Source organism: Megalops cyprinoides, chromosome 1 (assembly GCF_013368585.1).
Source record: "Megalops cyprinoides isolate fMegCyp1 chromosome 1, fMegCyp1.pri, whole genome shotgun sequence".
In the NCBI taxonomy this organism is placed as follows: Eukaryota; Metazoa; Chordata; class Actinopteri; order Elopiformes; family Megalopidae; genus Megalops; species Megalops cyprinoides.
The window spans coordinates 36054465-36082236 of NC_050583.1; the positions used below are offsets into that span (position 1 = coordinate 36054465).

A 27772-nucleotide genomic window follows, 5' to 3' on the forward strand; every position below is an offset into this window, starting at 1 on the left:
GTATGAATTACATACAGAAGCTCTTCTTGTCAGTGCTCCAAATCCTATTTCAGTCAGTGGATATGTACTAAAGAAAGTCAGTGCAGTACTAATTCATTAGGTATGTAACACCAACCATGGCTATGCACAGTGCTAACTTCCTTCCCTTTCTTTCTCTTTGCAGCTATTTTTATCTCTACTTGGTGGGGAGAGAGAGGGTTAGGGGCCAAGAGTGAGAGGGTGAAAAGGTCAGGGTAAGGTGCTGTTTTTTTTAGGGGTGGGGGGTGGGGGGTAAAATATAATGTATGATAAATTAACCATGTTAAATCTACAAAGTGGTTCCAACTGGACTGGGCCAAATAACTGGTACCATCAGCCAAACACAGTGCCCCCACAGCACAGCACAGGTAAGACTGTTCAGCACAAAGCCAGGGCAGGAGAGTGTTACTGCTTCTGAATGGTCATGTATGCCTCATCAATGGCACACTGAATAGAAAGCAACATCATCAGCCAGTTGCCAATCTTGCTGTTAATGGAAACATTTTATCATTTTTTGTTTTCCGGGAGGTTAGTGCATTGTGGCTCTGCTTTGGGTGAACTTCGCATGCTTCCACTTGACTGATCTCAGACAGAGGGATGTAACAGCTGCATAAGCGGGTCCACAGATATTTGCTGGACTGAAAACATTTGTAACAGCAAGACCGCCTAAGCTAAAACCATCACCTGTGGTCTTGCTATGCCTAAATGAATGAATGCTCAGTACACTTCAAATTCATATGGTTCCTTAACATGAATAAAGACAGTGTCCATCCATGGAGACTCATAAGAGTGGGTACATTAGTTGATTGGTAGTGTTGTGAACACTTTTATCTCATTGTCTTCCATAGTGTCAGCTGCAATGTTGAAACCACTTTTGTGTATGTGTGCGTATGTATGTGCGTGTGTGTCTTTGTACGTTATCACCATCCCTTTCAGTAACTGTGAGAATGATATGCAGAATCCATTGCAAGAGTGAAAATAACATTTTTGTTGTAATATTGTGTAGTATTTATGAAATCTTTCTCTCTCAGTGTCAGAGGGATGTGGGGTTGAAGTGGATGGTAGAATTGGAGGAGGAGGCATGCAGGCAGAGAGGGATGAGGGGGAAGAATCACAGCTACGACTGCAACTGAAGAGGAAGTTGCAGAGAAACAGAACCAGTTTCACTCAGGAACAGATTGAGGCACTGGAGAAAGGTCAGCACTATACTCCCCAGATTATCCTTTGGAAAAGAATGTGACTGCTGCTAGACTGCTGCTAGTAACCATTTATACCTGTTGCCATGCTTCTGAGTTATTCTTGAACAATTAGGACATGGGAAGATAATATATATTGTCCAGTGAAAGATCTTTAAAAGATGTATAACTGCGTGACTAAGATGGCAGCCTCTTTTTCCACTTATGTCACAGTACATTGTTTCATTTCCGACCTAGAAAAGTCTTCCACCTGAAAGAGCACTCTCTCTCCCTCTCTCTCTCTATCTAAACAAGAGCCTGAAATGTTGCCCTCTGTAGAAAGATGACTAATGAGATGCAGATAAGTCTCTCCTTTTCCATTGACCCCATTAATGACCCCATTAAAGTGCTGTGTCTTTTGTCTCTCAGAGTTTGAGAGGACACATTACCCAGATGTCTTTGCAAGAGAGAGATTGGCAGCCAAGATTGATCTTCCAGAAGCACGGATTCAGGTATGTGATTATCTTGATAAAATTCAGCTTGTTTGTACACCAGTTATTTCAATACAAGACACACATTAGATTTCTTCTTAGTCACTGAAACTCCTATAATACGATTATTCCTAGTTCGTTGTATATATGCTTTGTACCAACCCACCGCTCTATGATTAATTGACAGGTGTGGTTTTCCAATCGAAGAGCTAAATGGAGGAGAGAAGAGAAACTGCGCAACCAGAGACGATCTGGGGGCGGGACATCCTGTTCCCAAGCACACGCCCCCTTAAGCACATCCTTCAATTCGACTGTCTATCACCATCAACATGGCAACAGTTCAGGTCTGTGTCAGTTTTAGTTTCAAGTATTTGAAACTAAAACCATTTTGTCCACATTATAAACACACATGAAATGTTAGAATCAAAATTTGTTAAATCATTACAGTACAAGGTTTCCATTGTTCATTTTCTATGAATATGTTTGTGTGTCAAGGCTGTAAATTACATGAGTACCTTTCATTTCATCACAAACTTTTGTACATTTGTCAATGGTGTATACTGAATTGTTTTCTGTATTTATGGTAGGATGTTTATCATGATTATGTCGATGTCAATAGTGTAAGCCACATTCCTTGTTTGGATTCACTAGAGCATTGAATTTTTAAATTTTTTATTGTATGACAGTGTAATAGACAATCTCTTTTGCCCGTTTGGCCATTGTGTTCTCTCTTGCCCTCCTTTTCATTGTTATATAAATTCACTGTATGGCACTGGGTCAGTCAGCCAAGGACAGGTAGTCTAACCAACAAACAAAAACAACAGGTCTTTTAAGGACAGCAAACTGTGACAACATATGGCAGCAGTGCCTTTCCGTGTAAAAGCTCTGTCATTGCACTTTCATTTAATATGGTATAAAACATCAATTAATGTATCACAGAGTTCAATCAGCCGATGTAATATGTATGCTCTTTCCCACATCTTCCTTTGTATTAATGTCTATGTCTTGAATTAAATATATGACCCTGTGTCTTTCTCTGTGTCAGTATGATTTTCTACATGGTCCAGTCAGCCAAATTGTGCACAGTATTAATTCCCTCTTTCACTGTCTTTTTTCCAGGGTCTGTGCTGAATCGCAATGAATCGTCTCTCCCTAGCTACAGCTCTCTCTCTGTCTTCTCTGGGGTTCAGGTAATTCTTTACAACATTAACATTAATACCTTTTCTTTAGTTCTCAGTCAATTAGTGATACAGCAGTTGCAACAGTGTTACCAAGGCAGTAACTATGTGGAAATTCCAGTAAACCTTACAAATTCTATAAAGATTGATATTTGTCAAAGTTGATGTAATGTTTGTACCAATTGCCAGAGTAATAAAAACAGCAGTGTGCCATAGTGGTAAGGAGCAAGATTAGCAATCAAAAGGTTGCTGGTTCAGGTCCCTGCTGTTGCATTACTTGAGCAAGCTACTTAACCTAGAATTGCTTTGGTAATTAAAAGTGAGAAAATTGTAACCTATGTAAGTTGCTCTGGATAAGAGTGTTTGCTAAATGACAATAATTTCATGTTATGAACACAAGAAGGTCAAACAGTAACTGTTCATATAAAATAAGAATAAAAGAAGAATAAGTAGGGAAGAAGAGGAAGCAATAGGAAGGGTAGAAGGAAGGGAATAAAAGCATTCATTAGCCTTTGTTTTGTGATGTACCCATTACAATCACACAGCGAACACTGCAAAGGGCGCGGGGGTGGGGAGTAGGACTCTATGATGTTGGAAGCTAATGTATTGGCTCCCTCTTATGGTCACCATTGGAACCACTGTAAGGATTCATATTGATCAGGTGCTATGTTACTCATTTCAGTTGACACCATAAAATCATAGGACAGAAGTGTGTTATGTCATTTATTTGAGACTGAATTCATGATAACAATACTAATTTAAGATTTTAAATGAAATTCTAATAAATTACATACATGAAAGGCTGTTCAACATTGTTAAACTGTTCTTCCTGTTATGAATAACCATAAAAACTAATTTTACATGTAGTGAATGCTTACTTTAGATATATTAAATATATAGATGTAAATAATATATCCAGTATTTAAAAAAATACATTAATGTTTGCTACTGTGTTAAAGGTCAACCAAATACATGCCAAGTATACACTCAATATACTTAATATAGGTTTACATTCTCTCACAGTACTAAATTATTATTGTTGTATTGTTGTTGTCATAGGACTTTATCTTAATGCTGAAAATATTGGGTGTTTGTGTAATTCATATAAGACTGTGTTTTGCCCTCTTTTCATGGTAGAGATTTAAGAATGTGGATTTGTATATGAACTACATTACATCATTAATGACATTAAATTGTTTCCTTTCATTTATGTTATCTCTTTTTCTCCTTTCTGCCTACCTCTCTCTTTGTCTTCTCATCATCTGTCCTCTCTTCAGCCTGTACCCCCACAATCTGCACCCTCTTACTCCTGCATGCTGCCCCCATCGCCCTCAGCCCCTCGAAACTTTGATTCCTCCCCTTACCCCTCCCCTCACTTACCTCCACCTCCTTCAGCCAACTCCAACACAGGTGAGCTTATCTCTCTCTTTATGTGTATTTAAGGGTGTGTGTACTCAGTCTTAGTAATACTCAGTGCTCAGTTTGTCATAGGGTATTTCATATCACCTTGCAACTCTTCATATTTCTCACTCTCTTTTCCTCTTAGGTCTCATTTCTCCAGGAGTTTCAGTACCAGTGCAAGTTCCTGGCAATGAGCAGAGCATGGGTCAGAATCTGGGTCAGTACTGGGCCCGACTGCAGTGAGAAAGTGAAAGAGAGGGAGAGGAGCAGAATGGGACGGGGAAAAGTGGAAGGGGACCATAAAAAAGGAAGTAAAGGATTTAATGGTTAAGAGAAGCCAGTGAAACCACACATACATTGACTGTTGGTAAAGGAGGGAAGGAGAAAGAGAAAGAGAGAGGTAAATGGTAAAAAAAAATAGCGGGGTTTCCATGTTTAGTTTTTGACATATGCTAAAACCAATGAGTGTTCAAATTCTTACTTATATTTATATTTATATATGCCATACCAAAGCCAGTTTGACCAAACACAAACAGCTCCACAAAACAGAGGAAAGTCAGCAAGTCTATTAATCTGACAGACATTTTAGAACAGCTTACAAGACCATCATGGACACATTAAATGCTTATCACAAGAGTAGCAAAAACACACAAGCCATGAGAACAGAGGCATTAAATCACTACAATTCTTCATCATTGAGCATAAAAACAATACTAAATTATCAACATTATTATAAACATAGTACTTGTTTTAGAATACATGTGGTGCCTAACAGCTGTCCTTAGGATCAACACAACTGCATAGCACTAACTAGTACATGCAGCATAACAATGACTCATAAGAGCCACATTACCTTGCGTCATAGAGTTTGTGCAGTACCAATGATCCATAAAAACAACACTGAAGCCTTGAAGCATAAAAAGTCATGCAAAGTCATAATCATAGCTTAAGTTGTAATGTGTTGTTTTTGATATAATTCATCGCACCACTTTAAAGTACAGAAAACATGAATATCAAAACACCCATTCACACATAAAATGTGTGATATGTGTACATTTAAAAATATTTGTGAAATGGGGGGATTGTTTAAGAGGGATTTAGAAACCTCCTACAGATTGGCTGTTTTCCCTTGACCAGATATGAGAATACTGAAGATTAAAATTTTCTATGGAAACCCCACTATTGATACAAGCCACATGACATAAAGATTTGGCCTACTGAAATCAGACACCTAAATTGTGACAACAAAATAAGAACGTTACTGAAGATTATTATAGATGAGCAAAAGAAAAGATAAGGTAAAAACAAAAGGGGAAAGTGTGGAGAAGAAACTACAAGATACTTGCAGCCATCAAATCTCAAAACAACCCAAGTTAAGTGATCATTTTGGAAGAAAAAATGAAGAGAAAAAAAATTGAGAGACAAAGTGAAGATGATCAACCAAAGTTTCACTTGAAGATCAGATCATTGGAGCACTGGATGAGGGGGGAATAGCCAAGAACAATCTAAAATGAATATTAATCAGCCATTGACAATCAAGCTTCAATAGCCACCAGCTGATGAAAAGAGGTTCTCAGGTCAGCAACAAAAATTTCATCCAGCCAATGACAACCAAGTAGTAATGGCCAAGTATCTCCTGGGAGTCAAGTATGCAAAACTGCCGAACAATGACAATCAAGCATGATTAGTACACAGCAATTGACAATCAATAATTGATTAATATAAAACAAAGAATTCACTGTATTGTGTTTTAATTTGAAATTCTCTCTCTTTACAATGTTTTCTCTTCCTTTGTGAGCCCTTTCCGTCTTTATTTTGACTTTTGTCTTTTCAGTTTCAGTTGATTCATTTTGCATACCATCTTGCACCTCTCTCTCTCATGTTGTGTGTCGGTGTTAGTTAGTGTGTGTGTCTTTGTTGTGTTGGTGTTTTTACTGTCAACCCTTTTGTGAAACACCTCTGGCCCTGAATAAAAATATGACTGTGAAATGAAAAGGAGCTGGGGTCTTTTATACACTACAGTTTGAACACAATAATGCTTTGCCAAATGTAGGTCAAAGCCAAAAGAGTAAGGTTATGTTTGTAACACTGTAGTTGTTAGGTTTATTGACATCATTGTTACAATTATTTTATGTTGTACTTAAGATACACACAAGCACATTTATTGAACACTGAGAGACAGACAGAGAGTGAGTGAGTGAGTGTGTGTGTGTGAGAGAGAGAGAGAGAGAGAGATGGAATTTGATTAGATAATGTGGCAGAGAGTTTTAATCGCTTGTTTATTTCACTCTCTCATTGTGCAGGATTACTTCCTGCTTATGTGACTACAGGGGCTTCCTGTTTTTGTTACTTGAAGTTGCACACCCTCTGAAAATAATGCACAGATACACTTGCACTCAACATTCACACACAGAAATATGCTGAATCATAAGGAAAGAATGCTTCACTCACAAGAACCTGCATGTTCTCTTGCATCAAATTCCTATTTCTCCTTTCAATCTCTGGTCAGATCAAAAGCATAGCATGAAACAAGACACAATTGAATATCTTTTGGTTCTTTAAAACTCTACATGTCTTGCTATTTGTATCTGATATCATGTTCAGGCTTTCATTAGAACTCTACTGTGTACCCCTGTGATAATACAATACTCTGATAAAAGTCCCCCTAAAGTACTGATGCTTGTGTTTATACATTTCCTGTCTTATACAATTTACAGTACTTTCTTTGTGTTCCTTATTAAGATGACTTCAACAGTTTCCTTAACTTGCCTGATTTGGACTGAGGGTAATGAGCTGTGGAGTTAATTACTGAGATTGAGAAAGATACGAGTTTATGTGGTCCTGTTTGCAGGTCACCACACTAAAGTCACGGAAAGTCCATTCCCACCAGATTCTGACCGCAATTAGACAGTGTAGCTATTTGGTCTCTTTGTACGTACCCTTTCTCTGCTCTATCTCTCCATCTCTTCCCATCTTCTTCTCTGTCCTTTCCTACCGTCTTTTCCCCTCATGAAAGAGTAACTATTTAACTATCTGACAGATGTTAAATTCAAAATATTAGGGATATTGATTCAATAAGAGTTCTCTCTTAGAAATGTTAAGACTGTTGAATTTGTATTTGTGTGCCTACCATCTGTTGTCTTTATGTTGTTTAAATGTTTTAACCAGCCGCAAAAAGCAATGTTAAATGCAACTTCCAAATATATACAGGAGTTTGTTCTGGATTTCTGGTGGTCTGTTAGGCTTCTGGAGCAAATATGGTAAACTGTAGTAATGTGTATACATCAACATTTTGAGTTTAAACATTTTACATGTGTCCCAACCTTACAACTGTACTGATAACCGCTCTCTGGGTCAAATACTGAGATTACTGTAAATGAGTAGCATGGTCATTACTTGTAATACATGTGAGTGTGTCTCTGCACAGAGCCGTAGTGTATACGGTTACTTATTACAGTGTGCTACCCATGGAGCCATAGTGAATGAAAGTGGTTGTTATGGTTATCTGATATCCGATCTGCTAATCGTATTCTCAGGCATTTTAATTGGTTTACATAAAATGCATCTTGATGGATGCCATCAATCTGAACAAAGCGATTTGCCTGTGTATTTGAGGCTCTTACGCCACCAGTGCAACTGAAATTTATGGCATTGGTGTATGCTAATCTATCTCTTTGTGTTACTTTATTTCTTTGTGGCCCTCCTTCTCTTTTTCTCCCTGTCCTTAGCTGATCTGTCACTCAATTTCTCTTTCAAATGTATATGAAAATACTTTTTGCCAAACAAATTGCCACAAAGACAAGGAACATGTGCAATGGGTAGCAATAAATTAAGCAATAATGCTACTTTCAGCTCTCAGACCACCTGCACCATGTGTGTAAGTGTATCAATGACTTCACCTTACCATTGTCAGTTAGCAGATGACTACACTTGACCTGTGTTCCACCCCACTTCTAACATCTCTACCTCTGTCTTACTGTCGCTCTCTCTTTCTCTCTCACTTAAGTTTCCTGTCACAAAGGAAGTGCCTCACCCTGCAGCCTCCTTCCTCATTGGCCCAATTCAGGGCCGCTTAGGGCTTTTAGAGATAGGGGGGCAGGGGGGAACAGATAGCGAGAGCGAGAGGCAGAGAACTTGAAAGAGAGAAAAGACAGGGTACAGGCTGAGGAATAAAGAATGAGAGGGACATTGGAGGAGGTGTGGGGGGAGGACAAGAGGGAGCAAGCAGCACCAAGAGGTTCTCCCTCAGAGAGTGGAAGAGGCAGAGGCACAGAGGTAGAGGTGAGTACACAGTGAACAGAAAAGGCATGAGAGCAGAGAGGACAAGACTGATCATCAGTTATGAAGGAGAGTTAAACTAGAGCAGCGTTTCTCAAACCTCTCCTGGAGGACCCCTTGTCTTGCATGTTTTAGATCTCTCCCCGCTCCAACACAGCTGATTTAAATGATCACTTTGTTATTGAGCAGCTTCAGGAGTTCATAACGAGTTGATCATTTGAATCAGCTGTGTTGGACCAGGGCCAGATCTAAAACATGCAGGACAAGGGGTCCTCCAGGAGAGGTTTGAGAAACGCTGAACTAGAGTTTAAACTAGACAGAGGGTGAGACGGAGCAAGACACAGTGACAGCACAGCACAGCACACAGAGTCTGCAGTGCTTTTAAGGAGAGACCTACTAGGCAGAAATAAAAAGTAAGACAATCTGAGAAACAGGATATCCTAAAACTACACTTGCAATAATAATATTGCTAATATAGCTATAATTTTCACTGTTGCACTCTTTTTTTGTATCTTTGCTGTTTGCTCTCTGTCTCTCTCTGCTGTTTTAACAGTTGAATTCCCTCTGCCCAGCACTTCCTCTGTCTCTTGTCTTGTCTCTCCCAATCCTTGTACCAGTGTTTGGTTTTCAGGTGACGCTGGACAGGGCTTGGGGGGGACAGGGCTGGAGGTTTGGCACATATCCAGCAGGAGAGGTGAACATCTTAAAGGTGAAGAGATGTTATTAGCATCAGTATCAGCAGTATTACAGTTAGTTAGCTTAGCTTAGCATAGTGATGCACTTATTTTGAAGTCGCTCTGGGTAAGAGTGTCTGCTAAATGATGTAATGTAATGTAGTATTAGAATTACTTACTAAACTCTTGAATTTAGCAGTGTTATTGGGGTGTAGGGTGTAAATATGAGAGACAGTTTGGACTGGTGTATCACATAATGTATTTCACTCTTTCCTAACTTTTGTCTGGTAATAATAATAATAAAAAAAAACCTAAAGCTAATAATATGCAATTTGTGTCTTTATTGTGGATAAACAAATCATATCTTTATTATAGTGATTTTATTACTTTTATCAGTACCTTCTGGTTTAATAGATCCTTCAACCAACTTGTCAGCAGCGACTACCTTCCTAAGAATCTATACCCTTTACCACTTTAAGAGTATCAAGGTGGGACCTACGCCTGACATGCGCATATTGGACGGCAAGAATGACCGTAGATACAAACGAACTGTAGAGAGGTCTCTGTCGAAACTTGTTTTGTCCCATGAAAAGTCATATAAAACTGAAAGAACACAGCAATCAGATTATGTACAAGAAGTAATGCTGGGAAAGCGGCAGAAGACTAGATCAGCAGAAAAAGTAGACTTTCGAACTTCAGCTAGCTAGACTAGCAGTATGAACCAACTTAATTATGCCGGTCCATTCATGTTTCGTTAGCTGTCTTTTTGTTTGTAGCTACTGGATGGCTGTGTTAACTTATATTATTTTGTTTTAAATGGTTCTTTCTTACTTTAATGTTAGTTCGTTTTAAAGTTATGCCGTAGGCAGCTGGCTATTTATAAAGTAATTTACCTCGAGCATTTTGAGGACCACTCCGTTGGACATCAAGACACATACAGGTAACTTGCTAGATGCCTAACCTGCTATTTCTGTAGATCGGGAACCAGGAATGTGTGTGGGCGAGGATAATGGTCGCTAGCTGTCTGTCTGTATGTTTCCATATAAATCAGTGGACTACCTTTCAGCAACATCAAAAGTGGTCAGGGAGACTAAGCTTGCTATCGTTAACATTAATTTGTTGTTTTAAAGTAACGGTGGTTGCTGTTCCTGACATCTGATCAATCTACAGGTTGATAGCTTGCCGTTCTGTTTTAACGTGTTATATTAAAGTTTCAATCGGTTAGCTAGCTCGATATTTACAGATAGCTGTTGCTAGCATGCGTTAGGAGTGTTATTGCTAAACGCTAACTAGCTTCAGAGCAAGGTAGCTGACCAGGAAGCTAGTTGGCTAGCAAACTATTCAGAAGACTAACAGTATTCCCTAGAGCTGTCGAACTTGAAACACATCACACTGAACCATGAAACACATCACACTGATCGCTTCTCACTTGAAATTTTAGCTAACTTTTGTCTCGCTAGTATGTGTCTAAATTAGAAAGTCTTGTGGTTGTAAACTGGTTTTGTATTCTCACACATTGGCTAGTAGATACATAAATAAGAAACCGGATTGTTTACAGCTTTAACGTTAGTCCAGGAATTCCACTGTTAACTCAGCTATCAAACGCTCGTCTTCCTTGTGTGTATGACTCACACAACATCGAACTCTTAGTAGTTCCATTCAACATGTTCAGGACGCAAACCGCGAAAGGGAGCAGATATAGTCTTATGAGTAACGTACGGTCAAATTGCACAACGTGGGAGTGATGGAAATTGCAAAATAAGTAATAACAAATAAATAATAAATGCATGAATAAAATTAATTAAAATTTCAAAGGGCTGTAGTGTCAAAACTATTAGAGATACATACCTAATATTTGGGATTTCTCCATAAGTTTGGTATAGGAGCACCTGTGATTTTTTTCAGGGGAATCTGAGAGGGTGACCTGGGACCCTCTGGGTGATTTGATGTGGAATGACCCCAAACATGAGTGGGTTGTTGTGTAGAACTGATCTGTACAAGGTTTTTAACTGTCACCACCACTTTAGAGGCCTCTTCTTCATTGCACAGATTCCATCCCAAATTGTCCTTAGGATCATTTTTGCACATTTAAAAAAAGGAGTCATGAGAATGTTCCCATCTTTAACAAAAAACATGCTTTCAGTGTGCGAACAGGCAAAAATCCTTTCTGACAAGTAAAGTCATATTCGTTGAATGTCGGGAGACTTAATTTTCCCACATTAGTTCACACGTGTTATTACAAATGAATGCTGCTGGGTGTTTTCTCTCTTCTTTCATCTTGACCCTGTGGTTTGTTCATTTTGATGCTCTGGCTGTCAGAATCTGAATGAGCAGTGTAATAGAGTAGTTTAAAATGTGAAATAAGTGAACCCATTTCGGCTATACAGAACCTGAACATTCATCGACCAGCCCTGAGCCAATCAGAGATGCAAGGGACACATTGGAGAGTGCACATCAAAAGTTGGTGGACTTGACTGGGGAAAACTCAGTTTCATACAATGTGTAGCGAAGGGCGAGAACAGTCACCCCACCCGGCCTCGAACCCGGGTCTACGGGGGACCAACCATGCCACTTTGACCACAACGCCAAAGAGCAAGTCTCGTTGGTATGGCAGTCAGAGCGCATACTCAACCGTAGTGACGGCACTCCGTCACACAATGTAACAAAAATATTTTTTCAAACAATAGCATAATCTAGCTCTTGATGAGATTCCAGACCTTCTTGGTTTTGTCTTTGTTTATAATTCAGAGAAGCAAGTAAGCAACCATGAACTCATTTTTATATTCAGTCCTGCTGTTGTAGAGTGTGAGTTTTGTTCATTTCATGTAGACTCAGTGGGAGAATCTGTTAAGACTGCAGAAAGGTTCAGTATGTCCATTGGTGATTATAATAAAATACAGATTTGTCCAAACAAATTGGCGGTCTATCAGGTTTACGCAAGTCACTTTGATGCAATAAGTCCACAGCGCACAGGTAGGGGATACACTTTGGTGCTTTGTATGTTGCAATAGCGACTAATGTGACAGACTGGCTTAGCATGTAAAGGGTTGTTTGGTCAGGCTTAGCATGCCGCTGCTCTGGCCTGTACTTGTTAGGTTCTGTATTGCGCCAGAGTTTGTATTGCTATTTGTAGTTATCTTGCTTCTCTAGCTCTGGGACTAGGCTACCATTGGTAGCCAATGAAGATGTTAGCACAATGTTAACATTGCTGCCATATGTTGCATATTGTTTTAACTTTAATGTGATTACTGAATTCAGTTTTGTCTTTCAAGCCCCAATTTCTCATGCACTCAACCTCTTCACACTGATTCACAAGCTTAGCTCTGGTTGTTTAGGGACTGCCATCATTAGTATGCATTTAAAAATTATATGGGGATACTCTTTAGTGATACCATTGGAGTTCACTGGGTCAGATTCACTTAAAGCACAATTCACCCCATCCTTTTGACAACAGCAATCTTTCCTCAATCAGTCTGTTTTTATTTAGTATAGTGCCATTAATAGTCAGTCATTAAGTCCTTTGCAGTCTTTTTTTTCCCCTGACAATCAAGTTAGACTCACGGAAACCAAATGGGGCACTTGTAATTGAGCAGGGTTTAGTGTGTTTACACGTTGCTCAGATGCATCATTTTGTGCCAAGGGTAGCAGGATGCCAGAAGTGGCTTTGAGGGGAAAAGCCCTAAGGGTTGAATCTTTTTAGTCAGCGACTTTAGAGCACTCACAGGATCCTCTTAGACAGTGAGAGTTGCAAGCTCCTTTGCCAGAGGCTTTCCTCACCCCATTCTCACAAAATAGAAATAAAGAGGTTAGGATGAAACAAAGGGTATATAGGATTGACTTTGAAATTTTAGCATCAATAAATTTAATGAATGCTAAGCCTTCCCAGAGAGCCCGCCTGATTTCCTCCATGGTGTTCAGGCCACAGCCTATGAACAATGATGGCTCTGTGAAGACATCAGTTCTCATACTACAGAATGCATACAGCAGTATGACATGAAAACTGTCATCACATTGTGGGTTCACGAGAAAAATGCAATAAAGAGAGAGAACAGAAAATTAGTTTGATCATTCAGTTGTCTATGGTACCTTGTCTCAACAGTCGAAGGCTATTGTTGACATGGACGATGAAATAGAGGTAGCAAACATTTTTTCTCTTTTAGCATGTCAGTATGCCAGCTTGAGTGCTTGATTTTCCCCTTGTCTACAAAATGCAAACTCGCTGCACATACAGGTGACATCCCTTCCCAAAGGAGATGCCTTTAGATAAGAAACTATTGACATGACTAATCTCAGAAGTACAGTAAGATCTGAAAAGATAATTTGATTAAAATGTTTCCCCACCGGCGGAAGGGGCACACCTACTGATTGAAACAGGTGCAAGATTCTTCATAGTGCCACACCTACAGCTCGATGACTAGGAATAGCAATAGTTGCTGGTCGTTAAAGTTCTTGCAACATCATTTGAGCCACTGACAGTGTTTAAAAATGCTTACTGATGGGACTTTAGTAAGGTGCTCTTTGGGTTAGCATGCAGATTATAAAACCTGGAAGAATTAGTTTTTAAGATGGACATTAACTGAATACCTGGATCCTTGTTAAGGTCCCTTAAACAAAATGAAGACAAGGCTTTTCAAGAATTACAGTCATGAAGTTACTGGAAGAGTTTTTTTTTTTTTTTAACAGGGAGGTTGTAACAACAGCCCTCCTCTCTGGATTACAGTTATTTATTTCTTGTACTTTATGGTCATATATCAGCACTATTCTCATCCCAGTAAGTTGTAAAAGTGAAAAAATGTTATGTTTCTTTTTATAGATAACAAAAAGAAAATGTCCTTATGTTTTTGAGTAATTGGATTCTAACTCACACACAAACTCAGGTAAACATAAAATTAGGTATAGCCATTATTTATTTTATCTGTAGCATTTATAGAATCACTTAACGTGTGTTTGATCTTTAAAGACACCCCAGCCGCTTGTGAAGTTTAAAAATACTAATATAGGAGTTCCAAAAGCTTTTGGGAAAAACCTGTCACCCTAGAACAGTTTCAATTTGTCAGTGGTTTTCAAAATCCAAAGTTGTGGGGTAATTTTGAAATTGTTCTAGTATGGAATCACCCAGATGTCAGTGGCAGCCTATTTGCATGTGCCTGAGTATATTCTGTTTGTAGACCTTGTATGGTAATACATCTGTAAAAATACAAGTAGGAAAAGTACTAGATCATTACAGAGTATGTTGTTGCAACACATGAAATATAGGCTTTGTAGTGCAAGAAAATGTTATAGTGAAGTATCTAACCACAAAGGATTCACACTGGAATGGGAAGTACTTCAGGTTGTCAGTTGTGTTGGTAACGTCAAAGGGGAAGTGAAACTTCTAAAATGACTGAAACATTAAAAGGCTAATCTTATGGTGTTGAACAACACCTTGGATATTCTGTTTCTTTGTTTTAAGATCAGACTGTATTGGCATGCCTTGATTGTCTGGTGATATTCAGTCACCTTAAAGCCACCCTTCATTTTGTACTTAGAAAATCGGGTCAGTGCATTTGGTATGTAAAGTTTATGAGTATACTGATTTAATCTCTTTTCTTGGCATAACTTGTTCAGAAACATCGTCAAAACACTGGTTTGTTGATCATTGATCATAAGGGTGATAACCAGATAACTGCGTTCACCACTCTTGCCCTCACTGCTACATACTGGCAAGCCCAGTTTTAACGTCTACTTTGTAGCCTTTGATAATCTCTTTGTCTCTTGTCTCTTTCAGGGATGTCATCAGTGGCAGTTCACCCCCTGTCCATCCCTCACTCTCGTTCCCCCTCTCCTTGCTCCTCTTTACCTCTCCTTGAGACCAGAGAAGAAACTCGATTGGTGCTTGAAGCTTTCCTCCGCCAGTCTCTTACAGTCCCCCTAGCTCAACGCCCGGGCCGAGTCGGTGGGGCATACAAGGACCACAGCAAGTTCAGGTACTGGATGGCATATCGATATGAGCCTGTCCTAAGCCCTCCCAGACCTTTGCTGGTATTATGGTTCTCCAGTATGCTGCTTAGCTACTGTATATAGTAGATGTCCTGGAAGGTATGGGAAATGGGCATTGTAACCCGGTTTGTGTGTGTGGATGCGTCCATGTGTGGGTGCGTGCGTGAATAGACAGATATTAATACTGGCACAGATGGGGACAGATGACCTCTGATGCTGCTGTAAAGCATCTACAGTTAGGTACACCTGTGGAAATTCAACAAAAAAAGGTAGTGAACATTTTGAATAGGTTTAATCAAACACTGTACTGGCCAAGATTTGAATTTGGCCAGTGGGATCAGGCCATGTGTGTCTTCACAAAAAGCAATGCTGTCCTGTGTGTCTCTTTCTACAGTGCTTTTGATCTACTCCATCTGGCGCTTCTCTCCTTGACCTCATGTGTCTGAAACATCTTGTGCCTTCTCTTTCCCCATGCTCTCTTCTCCACCCTCCCTTTCTCTTCTTTTGTCAGTGTGGGTGGGAGGGAAAGCCGGAAGAGGGTTGAGGATGGCTGGGACTCTCTGGATGAGCAGATCAGTGCAGCAGAGGAAAAGAAACATGGTATCAAGGATCTAATAAAAAAACGACTACGACGCCACTCCACCAAGACGCGATCTCTGAAGAAAGATGCTTCAAAGGCTGAAAGTGTTCATAGCCATCAGAAGGATGGCTCTCTTGATGTGGACAGCACACCAGGCCAATCAAAGGTAGAGCTTTCTGGGAGAACCAACAGCAGCTGTCACTCACAGCTCAAATAAGACAGTTGTGAAGTAAAACATTTTACATAATTTTTATAATTCATTTATGGCTACTTTTGTTTTGTGTGATTTTGTTACGACTGTCCATTTTTACAACTTTTTTTCCCCCACAAACCTTATGTGAACCTTATGCATATTTCATATTTAAAAATTCGTTTAGTTTTGTTAGTCTTTGGATATAACTGTGTGTAGGCAAAGAGTCGACTGATAAATTTGATGATAATGTGTATTTTCAATTTTCAAAATTCACTTGATGCAGCAGTGATTTCATTGGTTGAGCCTGAACTATCCTTACGCATTCTGAATATGATGACACCTAAATTTATCCACAAGAAAATATATTACAATATGAAAAACTGCTTAACATTTCTTATTTGTCAACATTATGTGTTTTTAGCTATATCTAAAATCTCATATCCCTGGTTTTTCTTCAGGGAAAAGGGAGATGGATAGGTCAGTGCTAATGGTGATTACCTCTCCAATGAAATTTGATTTGTAAATGACATTGTCAACTGTGAATGACACTGGTACCAATGCCAATTGTTCACCAGCGTAAACAAAGAGCGTAAAATGAAAGTTTGAATTCTCAGGTGAAGAGCCATGGATGCTCTGTGAATAAACAGTGCTCTATGCTTCACTGTAGTCGCTAAGCTATTTTACTAGCCTATGCTAGCTATCTTCAAAACACACAGCAGTATGGCCGTTGTTTGCTTTAATTATCATATTGTATTTTTTTACATGATGTATTACTTTGAAAGTCTACAATTAGTAACACACATCAAATTTAAAGGTACCAGATAATAAGTTGTTTTCTCACAGCACAATACTCTCTGCCTGCTTAAGATCAGGCGTGATCTGGTCTGTGATTTTAATGGTAATACTCTGCCTGTGTTAGATCATGTCCTGTTATGGATCATGTGCAGGACTGTATGAGTTCTGGCACACAACATTCTGGGGGTATTATTATTATGTGACTTATGTATGACCATGTTTACATATAACAATTTTACAAATAACTATTAATCATAAAATAAGAAAACAGAGAGAAAATAGCATTAATATGACATTAATATTAATATATATCTGCTGACGTTTTGCATATGGCTTTTGATCCAAAACCTTATTTCAGGATTTTATGAATTTATTCTTTTTTTTTGCTATCTGATTTAAGAATATTTGATTTTTTTGTAGGGTATATGTAGTTGATATTAATATTATGCCTGGAGTTTACAATAATGTTATCTATGTTTCATACTTTTTTTCTGTCTGTTCTATCTGTGGTTTGATGTCACTATTTGATATTTTGTTATTAATACAATTCCAGCTGGAGGTTGCAGTATGCTCCTCTGATGAAGAGGGTGGGAAAATTGAAGACAAAAAGAAGAAGAAGAAGAAGTCCCCCTTTTCCACTCTCATCAGGAAATTAAAAGCCAAGAAGGAGGAGCCGGAGAATCCAGACCTGGAACCCAAGAGGCCAGGTTCTTTGCCATTAAGACCAGAGGCAGAGCCTGAGATGACAGCTGTTTCTCCCAGTAAGAGAAAGGGGAGGGAGAGTAGGTCGTGGTGGGAGTGGTAACTCATACCATTCTCCTTTTGCCTCCTCTCCTTTTTTCCCCTCTATCTCCTATCCCATGACCAGTTATGTCATTTGGAGGTCAGTCAGTCAGGATATTAACTGCCATTTGCCCTCTATCTGACAGCTCACCCTCCGGAGTTCTATGAGGAAGTGGCGGAGACCTTAGTTAAAATTGCTCAGAAACAGGTGCCAGTGAAGCTCTCCCCTGTTGGCCCACCTACCCCCACGACTGAATGTAAGAGCTGTTCTTAATCACGCTGTGGCTGTTTTATGATTGCTGTTGCAACATCATAAACATTTTCCTATGAAAATTTCCTATGAATGTCTGCACCTTTGAAACAGAAATTGACAAATGTCTACTGCTCTTTAACTGACTTAATCGAGGTTGTATTTTCTGTCCCTCAGCCAATGAGAAGGAGATAGTGGTCAATCAGTTGGTCCAGGTTTTATCAATGCAAGGGGATGCCATCAACAACAAGGTACTGAATAGTACCCCAGTCTTGACTACCTCAGTTCCATTATCTCTCATGCATTTAAACTGTTTTAGTTGTATGTCCGGTACATATAATATGCTCAACAGCATGTTCAGTGAGTGAGAGAGCTTCATGTACTGCCATCCTCCCTTTTTTCACAGATCGAGTCAGATCCCTTTCTGAGGTCCTCTTTGGCCCGTCTCTCCTACCCTTCCTTTGCCAAGTTGCTTGATACCTTTGCCAATCAGACGGAGGCTCCAGTCCCTGCTCCGGCCAGTCCCACTCTGTCCAGGGTTGCTGTGACAATGGAGGTGTCACGGCGTGTCATTACAGCCACAGGGACACAGAGGATGCGTGGGTTCGCAGAACAGTACATGCAGAACTTTGCCCCCTGGGTGCAGCGCCAAGGCGGATGGGTGAGTATCTTTTGCCTTTGTCCTCTCTTCCATTGTTCTTCAGTTGATTATTACATTAAATATGTGTGTCACAGTATTGCCCTTAATTTAGCCCTTGGAAACAAACCTTTTCAAACTGTACTATAATTGCTTCAGAGCTGATACCAACTGAACTGAAATTATATTTCTAATAAGCTAAACCCTGAAATACCACAGATGCACTTCATAACAGCAGTAATGAGTTGATATTTACCCAGTTCACGTATATTATGGCTACTTCTCTAAGCTTGGGTACTGAATGGATAATTACATGTACTTGAGGGGGACGGACATTAAGGTAATAATGTGGGCACCTGATTTGTCATTGGTGTATAGCCATGTCGATCATTTATCAATATCAAATACACTGAAATAATGGTTCCATTGCTAGTAGTAGTGCCCTGCTGGCAGAAAATATGATTTTAAGTTTTACAGTTTTTTATGTTTTAGTATGCACATGCTGTGCAGTATAGAGGAAAAATGGTAGATAGCTAGTTTTTTAGCTGTCTATGTTAGATATCTACTTTTTGATACTTTTTGAAACTACTGTTTTTGCAACTGGTCTCCTACCTATAGCCTAATGGGTATGAAACATTTCATTCAACAGTTCTTTTTTCATTTTCTGAGTTAAAAAGCTAATCTTTCTCACATTAGAAGAAACAGAAGCGATTTAACTTGCCGAGCCCAGGCAGAGATTTTTGCATTGGTTAATCAGATTAAACTGCAGAGAGGGCCCATAGCAGCTGTCTACAATAGTGTCCATTCTCATGACCAGCTGTTTTCTTGCTGCTGTGAAGCATGTGCCTTGATTGTATTCCTTCATAAAATTATGAAAAACTAGTTGGGGGCAGACATTTTTCTTTTAAAGGATAACCCTAGTCCAAAAAAAAAAGAAAATTGGTATCAAGTTCTTGTATACATGATTTAGTAGTTGATGTCAGCCTTACTCTCACCCCTTGCTTTTCATTAGAGTGAATAGGGAAATTCGATATTCATTGATTAAAAAGCTTCTCTTTCGCAGATCTTTCTCTGATCACTTAGACACCCAGAATCACAGAAACAAACTCAACTAGTATTCAAGTACTTGGCTATACTGCGTGTCTATCAAAATCGTTTACAGTGCTATGGTAATTAACCTAAGATACCACATTGAGATTAAACTGCGAGATTAATATTTTTCCCATAACTGTGCTGCACATTTGCACAGGATTGAGTAGTTTCATATGTTATGAGAAAGCCCTGTAGTGCAGGACTTCATGTGGCCTGTCAGTCACCGTTGCCACAGGCAATTAATCTGTGTTTGTGTTTGCGTTGGGGTTAACATGCAGCAGTGTCCATACAACCTTCTGTCCTACTGTTCCAAACACATGCATACAGTGCCTGTATCCGTTACATGCGTCAGGAGTGTATTGTTTTACTTGCTGGATGTTTGCATCTTGTGCATAGGTGAGTGGACTGCAGTCCTCTGTATAGTGTGAAAGGGTATCTGGATATGGTGTTACAGAGGTATACGCGTGATGTGTACTAGGTTCCTGTCCTTTTGGCAGAGCTTACCAAGTTTGCAATCTGGTCATGAGAAGCAGTCTGGATAGCAGGTGGGAATCAGGAGAGAAGACAGTTGCTGCTGCAGAGAGAGGCTCACCCTGCTGCCAGGGCGTAATACACCATTACTACCTTCCTCGCTTAGGGGAATATTAATCCAGGCCTTATCTGAGTCTTTTCTGTGTATTTATTGCGTCGCTCTTTCTGTTACACTACATCTTGTAAATATTTCCCTGCACTTTTTCCTCACCCTGTGTAAATAAACCACCACTGTGTGCTGCACCACACCCCTCTGTCAGCTGGCCCACCTCAGCTATCAAGAGGCCAGGTTGGCACAAAGCGATTCTTACAAACAGATTGCTTGGTTCTTATAAGTGGAGCATTATAAGCCCACGTAATTATTATGTTATTAATATTAACTAATACCTAATTAGTTACGTCCAAGGACGTAGAAGGGGTTGTTCCCCTTTGTGTTTGCTCCTCCCTTTCTCCTGGTGCAGGTTTTCAGTGGCTGCCTTTCGCAGGCGTGGGGAGATAAAGCCAAAGGTCAGGCTTTCCCCTCTCCCGATCGAGACATGCAAGATCGTTACCTGTGATCAGGAATTGTTATCGCTTTTTGTATGTTCTTGTATATATTTTGTAAATATTGTAATTAACTCTTTAAGTTTGCTGGAAGCTCCATAGCGAGGTGGGAGCTGTTTTTTTTTTTTTTTTCTTTTTGCGTGATTGTTTTCTCCTGTTTATGTGAGTAGGGAGGCAAGTTTTCTGTTTGTTTTACCTTTTGTTGTTAGGTAATTAGACAAATACATGGTTTTTTTTTTGGTTCGTTATTTTGGCATTACCACCTTCAGAAGTTTTGTCTTATGGCTTCCTACATAAATAAATAAATATATGTATATATATATATATATATATATATATATATATATATATATATATATATATATGTGTATATGTATATATATATATATATATATATATATATAAATATATGTATATGTATGTATATATATATATATATATATATATATATATATATAATATACATTTATTCTTTATTGTCGCTGGTGTGGTGCTGGTTGGGGACGGGAGAAGGGATGCTCACCATTTTTAGTTATGATCTCTGATCCTAGACCGGGGGTTGTAACTAATTAAACATTTTTAACAAACAGCATTAGTGTAGGAACGATTCTTTCCCTGTGTTTTTGATTACAGTATGTTGCTGATGAAACGTTGCAGGGATATATTAACTTTTTAAAAGTTATTTTGATTTATTTAGTGTATTTAGTGTATAGTTTTGTCTTGTATGACTCGATCTATCATTGCAAAACATTTAGCTTTATGAGATGGATCATTTTATTGCTTGGTAAAACAAGTTGCCTTGGATGAATGCATGTGTTGAAAATACGATGCCTCAGGTCTTGGCAAACTAAATAGGCATGCATAAATAAAATACAAATTGAACTGTTTAAAATCCAAATTAGAAAGTCAAGGCCATTTCTGATATGTCATTACAAAATGTAATATATGAACGAAAAGCCCGTTGATATTAGGTTGGTGAAAAAATTCCAAGTAAGAAGTTGAGCCATTCTCTCTTTTTTGTATTTGCAATTCAGAAAAGAAGAACTGAAGGAAAATACACAGGTCTGTATAGGTACAATTATGAGTCCTCCTTCAGGACACTCCTAGTAATAGGTGTGTATTTGTGTGAATGGAAACTTATGGCAGAGGCAGTTGTAAACTTAAGGTTAAGGCATGCCCGTTATTTCTCTGCATTAAAATATGAGTGGAGTAGTATTAACACATTTCCCTCTCTGTCCTTACAGGAGAAGATTGTCCAGTTAGAGGATGTCTCTGAGTACGACTGACTGACCAAAACGTCCGGGCAGCATGGAATAGGTCACTCTACCTCTTTTGAGCATGAACTCTGAATTATGAACTCTCACATGTTTCCTGACATATAAAGAAATTAGACAAGTGGATCCAGATAATCATGTAGATTATCTCTGTGGTGCTGTAATGCTGTCCAAAGAGGGAAGAAGCACAGTGACTGAGTGCATCAACATACAGCTTGTTCCCCAAAACTGACCATCACTGGTGTCCCATGTCAAAAATGTACCCGTGGTATTGTTAAACTGTCATTTTTAAATTACAAGAGTTTTTACAAAACACAAGGAAAATGTGTCTTTTCCATTTTTGGTTTGTTAGTATTTGATTTATGCAGAAAGTGCAAAAAGATTACATATATACAGTAACAGAGTTCAATGAAGTGTAGTGTATGGCCAACAAGACTACATCAAGCCACTGCAAACTTCAGTTGTTTCACAACAGACAAATATAAAAAAAATTGTGTCACTAGCAGTAACTAATATTACTGTTACTAAGATTACATAACATTAACTAACAATAAGCATTGCCATCATGTAACCTTTCTGTCTAGAATTAGCAACCATCAGTTTCTCTTTAGTGCAGTATCACACCTACATAGTTCTTATCTTACATAGTTCATATACCTCGAAGTACAATTTTCTACTGTGTAGTCTTGAGCCTCCCCATTTCTCATCCTCCTTCAGTCCAGGTATTTTTCAGCACGTAGAATTTGGCAGTACATATACAAGGAGAAAGCCAGGGCAAAAATCTGAAATGGAGATGGGTTGATGCACATATATTTTCTCTGGTTGAACACAGTAGTTAACTGATGGCAGATAATTACACACTACAGTACAGAATCACTGGTCTTGAAAGTGAGAGACATTTAAAGGAGTAGAATGTAGATATTCTAAGAGTGGAAATATACCAGACCCTAAAGATATTTTTATCTTTAAAGATGTAAATGTAGCACATGTGGTGGAAAGAACAGTGCAATGCAATTACATTTGCATACGAAATTTATGGAATGTAGTTTTAGACACTTTTTTCATTAACTTTCATTTTACATGTTGTAAACATTTATAAGATATGATGTAGATGTCAATTGCATTCATGAAAGAGTAAGTTGTTTCTGTTTTTTTTTCAAATATATTGACACTGATGTTTAATGAGTAACTAGGAATATAGGGTTAGGGGTAAAACTCCCATCTAAAGGAATGGTGAAAATTACAGGGATAGTATTACCTGGACAATGCCAATACAGGCTCCAAAAATAATGACCGAGGTGATGTTGGCCAGTAGCCAGCTTCTTGCCTTTTGATAGCAGGGCTGAGAGACAAAAACACAGGTTAAAATCTGTTTCATTCTTAACTTGAGTCTTCATTTTGGCCTAACAGAAGTGTTATTGAAAATCACGACAAAATTCTGATGCATTATGAGAGCTCAGAGGAGAGGAGTAACACACCACCACTTCGGAATGGGGCAGTCATTGGTTAGACGACCTGATCTAAGGCAGTGCTGGGGGGGGCAAAGGTATGGAGCAAATGCAGCACATTGAGAGGAATATGGGCCACACATGTGGCCCAGTCAAACTCTGGCTGCCCCCCTACCCCCTGCTTGATCAGGTGCCAAGCAGTGGTACAATTTCAGACTTTGCAAACTCATAAGGGCAATCAAAATGGATCAATCAGAGCTAAAATTATACTGTGCATTAGGCACTAGGGCCCTTGGATATCTGGCATACAGTTGGTAGCTTTATTCCTTCTTCTATCTATGACCCCCCCCCCCCCTCATATTTTAGTGGTAGACTCACGTCAGGCCATCCATCTGAACAGGATGGTACTTCTCCACCGCAGCAGGACACTGGGAGGGAGCCATTCAACACAGTGTGCCAGTCTGTCATATTTGTCACTCCACAGCACTTAAACTGAGAACACAGTAGAACTACATAAAGACAAAATTAAACACAGCGTCCCTCTTTCCTCTGGCTGCCGCCTTGTTAATTCACTCACAATTTTCTGCACATTGTCCCATGATTTCCTCAACCCCTCATTTTCTGTGTAATCCATCATTCCGCTCTTCAGCTCATTTTGGGCTGATGTGTCCAGCTGAGAAAGAGGAACGTGATAGGTTATCTTAACTTCATCTTGGAGACACAACGCGCAGGTTGGATTGACATGGATATTTGTCTCACCTCTTCCTTGAAGATGTACAGTGTGAGGGTCAGAGTCACTTCTGTCAATACTAGGACAAGAAGGATAACAAAGAACTGCGAAGGGAGGAGAGGGGATGGTTAAGATACTGACTGAACACATTAATCCCAGTGCACTGAGGTAGAGAAGGGCAGATATGCCCACTAACAGGTCTGTAAGTACGTCTCAGTGGTTCTCTGCATGCTTGCTGCTCATGTGTGCTCTAGTTGGGCGAAACACAACTCCCCTGGTGTCCGACCTGGGAGCAGTGTCTGCAGGGCTGAGTGATATCCCTTTGACAAGATCCCTGTGTTTGGCCGGGACGTGTCTCAACAAATCCCGAGTCAAATGCAGAGATTGTGTGTTTAATAAAAAAAAAATACAGCCTGTACCTGTCTATAATGTTGAAAATCTGTTTATTTGTGTGACCATGCCCCCACTGACCGTCATCAGCAGACAACGCTGCTCCTTCAGGGCACCCAGGCAGCCCAGGAACCCCGTGATCATGGTGACACCTCCTGCCACCAGGAGCAGGTTGGCAGCAGAGAGGGAGGGGAAGGAGAGTGGGAGGGAAGAGAACTCAGACTGCTTGAATGACAGCCACACACCGACTCCAAACAAGCCACACCCTCCCAGCTGCCAAAAGATGGAGAAATGATTACCATACAAGAAGACTGTGTTATAATAAAGAATATGTCAAATGTAACAATTGTTTCCATTAAGTTTTTCTGTTGCTCTGGTTATGTAAAGACTGTTGCTTTAACAGGACTCAAGTGTACATTTTGTGCTTACATATTATGAAAAGTGTCCAAAAAATGTCATGATATGATATTGCTATATATATTGCTGTACGATATGCTTATATGATTGCATTTCTTCAGGTCAATTAAAGTAACAAAAATTCAAATATGAATTAATCATGCTTGTTTTGATGGGCACTGAAACCTTGGAGGCTGATTTTGTTAACCTTTTGTATACATGACACAATTTAGATGCTAATATCAACTCAGTGTTAACAGACAAAGGGTGTTAATATATATAGAGACAACTGTAACAGGCTATTGTGGACCTACTACTCACAGAATTTGTTGAATTTGTAAAGTACTTACAACAGAGTGTTTCAAATACTGTTAAAATTTTACTATAGAATATGAACTTGACAGAACTTTACAGGGGTCCTGGGTTGATGTAGGCAGACAGACAACACAGACATGCGATCCATTTTGTACGTATGGAATATGGTAACTTCTATGTGTAATTCTTCGTGCTTTGGGTTGAAGTGTATGGAACAATATCCTAGAAAGTAGAATGTGCATGTCCAGGTGCATAATTACTGACCCAGAAGATGAGGTTGAAGACAAACATGAGGTATTTCACACAGCACAGACACCGCCGTGACACTGACATCCTGTGCAGAGACACGACACGGTAAGTGAAGTAACACTCTGAACAAGTTCAGATGAACTAATGCACCTCATGAATGCACTGTGCTGTGACTGATTGAAGGTGAATTTGGCAAACTTGCACAAACACAGAATCTGGGAACTCAGCTGGGGTGAATTACAGTAAGGGGGAGAGAGGGGTGGCATAATATCCCTGTCTATGGAATGAATAACCAAGCATTTTGCAGCATTGGATATCTATCTTGTCTTTTCCTTACACGTGCAGACACACACACACACACACACACACACACACACACACACACATGTAAGCAGGTCTGTTGCTTGAACTTTGACCTTTCATTGTTTCATATAACGGAAGTTAGACTTCCAAACAGGAAGTAACCACCCTTCTTGAAGCGCCCTACAAACTGGCGATGAATTTATAGTGGCAGACTAAAGACTACAAACTTAGGATTACGTTTGCTTCTTGTTGAATAGGCTTGTCTCAGTTCAGAGAGATGTGCAAAACCAACTTCAACCGTCCTGTTTGTCTCCATGCTGAGCTACATCTGAGTATTACTAACAAACAAAAAGCATTGTGTGTGTTTGTACGTTCTTATCCACAGACTAAACTTTTAACCACACCTCTAACCTACCCTTCTCAGTCTACCACAGTTTGATTGAAAAGTGTGAAGTATATTAACCTTTTTAAAGGAAATCATGTGCAGCATTTATATACAATAGATTGTACAGAAAAAAAACACAATTACAGTGTAAGTCTGTATGTGTGTATGGAAAAGAGAGTATTTTTGTTGATCCAACTAATTATAAAATCAGGATTCAAATGGATGTGTGGTGCTACAGTGTTAAACTTCAATTCAGTAATGTTCAGCAACATGCATTAAGTTATTGCACAGACCTAACCCTCTCTTGGTGTGAATTAGAATTTCAGTACTGCAGTTTTACAGTTGTAAAATTAATCCTCAACTGCCCATACCTGTCTGAGTGTTGATGCAGTCCAAGTGAAGAAGCTGATGGTTGTAAGGGAATTCTTCAAGCTTCCTGTTTACACTCCTCAACCTAAGAAAAGTACTGTAAATCCAAAATCCACAGAATTGCTTTGACCCTTTCCAGCCCAATTTCCTATCTTTATCACTGTCTTATCTTGCTTATGTCCTTAGCTGGTTTTCACTGTCTTCACAACTTTAGCCTCAGGCTCTTCTCTCCCTCTACAGTTTCCTTCTTTTCCTCTCTTTATTATCTCCCTGTTTGCTCCAGCAGATGTTTTTAATAGTATTAATAATCCTCTGTTTCGCTCTTTTTCTATCTCCTTTTCTCTTCCACACTCACATCACCTTCCCTTCATTTTTTGTTTCCATTTAGTTTCTTTTTGTCCCTTACTCTCGTTCTGAATAACTTCCAGATGTGTCAGTGTTGCTGCTGCCCTCCTCTTTCTCTCCGTCCCCCCAACCCATTTTCTGTCTCAAGGGAAATCATTCTTTTCTCCTTCCCTCCCCCACAACAACCCCCCCCCCCCCCACACACACACCCCTTACCTTCTCTTCAATGTCTTCCAATCCCTCTTTCCTGTTCTGAAGACAGTTTTTGGTAATAGGCGTAAATGCTTCAGGAAACCAGACAGATTTATCTAGAGTTTGCCATCACTTTAAGAAAGTCGCTCTCCATTTTTCGGACTCTTGTGTGGCTCCCCTTTTCCTTCCCCCCTCTCATTTCCTGTCTTTCCTATCCTGCGAGAAGGGGGATACAGATAGAAAAAGATGGTGCCGATATGGACTATAGTGGTCATACTATTTCCAGTTCCAATAGCTTATATATTAATGTAATATTTATAAATCTGGGTCCATTCAATGTATTTGATCAAATAAAGTTTTTGAGGAGTTGGCAGGATATAGCCACTGTTTTGTTTACAACATTTATTTTGCTGTCAGTGGTCTTGTGATCTTGAACTCCATTTCCTTTACCATTTGTACATGTTCTTTTTAAAATTAACAGTGTGAAGAACACTGGTCATTGAAAGGTAGAAAGAAAAAAAACAATACAAGGGCAAAATAACCAAAATGGTTCAGGAACAGTCAGCCCCACACCCTCCTTTGCCCAGACTGATACTGTAGCACCCTCTTGTGGAATATATTTGAACGTCTCTATATTTTTAGTGTGACTCTTCCTAGGAATTTCTGTATGTCCTGACATCATTACCAACAACTCTTTGTCCAAATAAAGGTTTCACTGATCAAACAACATTTTTAGCTCCTAGTATTTATTTGTACTACAGTTATAACATTGACAGGC

At 39.3% G+C, this 27772-nt stretch overlaps 3 protein-coding genes across 4 annotated transcripts; 2 read left to right on the top strand and 1 right to left on the bottom strand.

Annotated features, from left to right (window-relative positions):
* Positions 1 to 280: 280 nt before the first annotated feature.
* Positions 281 to 4506, top strand: pax10 (paired box 10). The gene is made up of 7 exons (XM_036546604.1): positions 281 to 386; positions 1056 to 1214; positions 1623 to 1705; positions 1872 to 2028; positions 2804 to 2874; positions 4140 to 4272; positions 4409 to 4506. The coding sequence occupies exons 1-7, from the start codon at positions 281 to 283 to the stop codon at positions 4504 to 4506; spliced, it is 807 nt and encodes a 268-aa protein (XP_036402497.1).
* A 3931-nt stretch (positions 4507 to 8437) lies between these two features.
* On the top strand, positions 8438 to 22151 carry LOC118789942 (apoptosis facilitator Bcl-2-like protein 14). The gene is made up of 8 exons (XM_036546694.1): positions 8438 to 8544; positions 14983 to 15181; positions 15706 to 15940; positions 17316 to 17523; positions 17692 to 17802; positions 17973 to 18046; positions 18202 to 18456; positions 21843 to 22151. Exons 2-8 carry the CDS (start codon positions 14985 to 14987, stop codon positions 21882 to 21884), a joined length of 1122 nt encoding a protein of 373 aa, XP_036402587.1. The 5' UTR covers positions 8438 to 8544; positions 14983 to 14984; the 3' UTR covers positions 21885 to 22151.
* A 65-nt stretch (positions 22152 to 22216) lies between these two features.
* tspan4b (tetraspanin 4b) lies at positions 22217 to 27155 on the bottom strand. Of its 2 annotated transcripts, XM_036546646.1 has the most exons (9): positions 27019 to 27155; positions 26460 to 26542; positions 25416 to 25485; positions 24522 to 24713; positions 24080 to 24154; positions 23898 to 23993; positions 23699 to 23812; positions 23131 to 23214; positions 22217 to 22654 (listed from the first exon to the last, which is right to left on the bottom strand). In XM_036546646.1, the coding sequence occupies exons 3-9, from the start codon at positions 25482 to 25484 to the stop codon at positions 22586 to 22588; spliced, it is 699 nt and encodes a 232-aa protein (XP_036402539.1). In that variant the 5' UTR covers position 25485; positions 26460 to 26542; positions 27019 to 27155; the 3' UTR covers positions 22217 to 22585. The 2 variants fall into 2 exon arrangements, with proteins under 2 accessions (XP_036402539.1, XP_036402530.1); XM_036546637.1 differs by lacking the exon at positions 27019 to 27155 and having other exon boundaries at positions 26460 to 26937.
* Between the last annotated feature and the right edge of the window lie 617 nt (positions 27156 to 27772).

Bases quoted from the DNA above. Each gene is read 5' to 3' on its own strand.
- pax10 (XM_036546604.1), top strand. From the start codon at position 281: ATGTATGATAAATTAACCATGTTAAATCTACAAAGTGGTTCCAACTGG. The intron at 387-1,055 runs GTAAGACTGTTC...TCTCAGTGTCAG, and splicing joins GCCCCCACAGCACAGCACAG to AGGGATGTGGGGTTGAAGTG. The intron at 1,706-1,871 runs GTATGTGATTAT...ATTAATTGACAG, and splicing joins TTCCAGAAGCACGGATTCAG to GTGTGGTTTTCCAATCGAAG.
- LOC118789942 (XM_036546694.1), top strand. From the start codon at position 14,985: ATGTCATCAGTGGCAGTTCACCCCCTGTCCATCCCTCACTCTCGTTCC. The intron at 15,941-17,315 runs GTAGAGCTTTCT...ATACAATTCCAG, and splicing joins GCACACCAGGCCAATCAAAG to CTGGAGGTTGCAGTATGCTC. The intron at 17,803-17,972 runs GTAAGAGCTGTT...TCTGTCCCTCAG, and splicing joins ACCTACCCCCACGACTGAAT to CCAATGAGAAGGAGATAGTG.
- tspan4b (XM_036546646.1), bottom strand. From the start codon at position 25,484: ATGTCAGTGTCACGGCGGTGTCTGTGCTGTGTGAAATACCTCATGTTT. The intron at 23,994-24,079 runs GTGAGACAAATA...CCTCTTTCTCAG, and splicing joins TGTACATCTTCAAGGAAGAG to CTGGACACATCAGCCCAAAA. The intron at 22,655-23,130 runs GTAATACTATCC...TCTCCATTTCAG, and splicing joins CCTGTATTGGCATTGTCCAG to ATTTTTGCCCTGGCTTTCTC.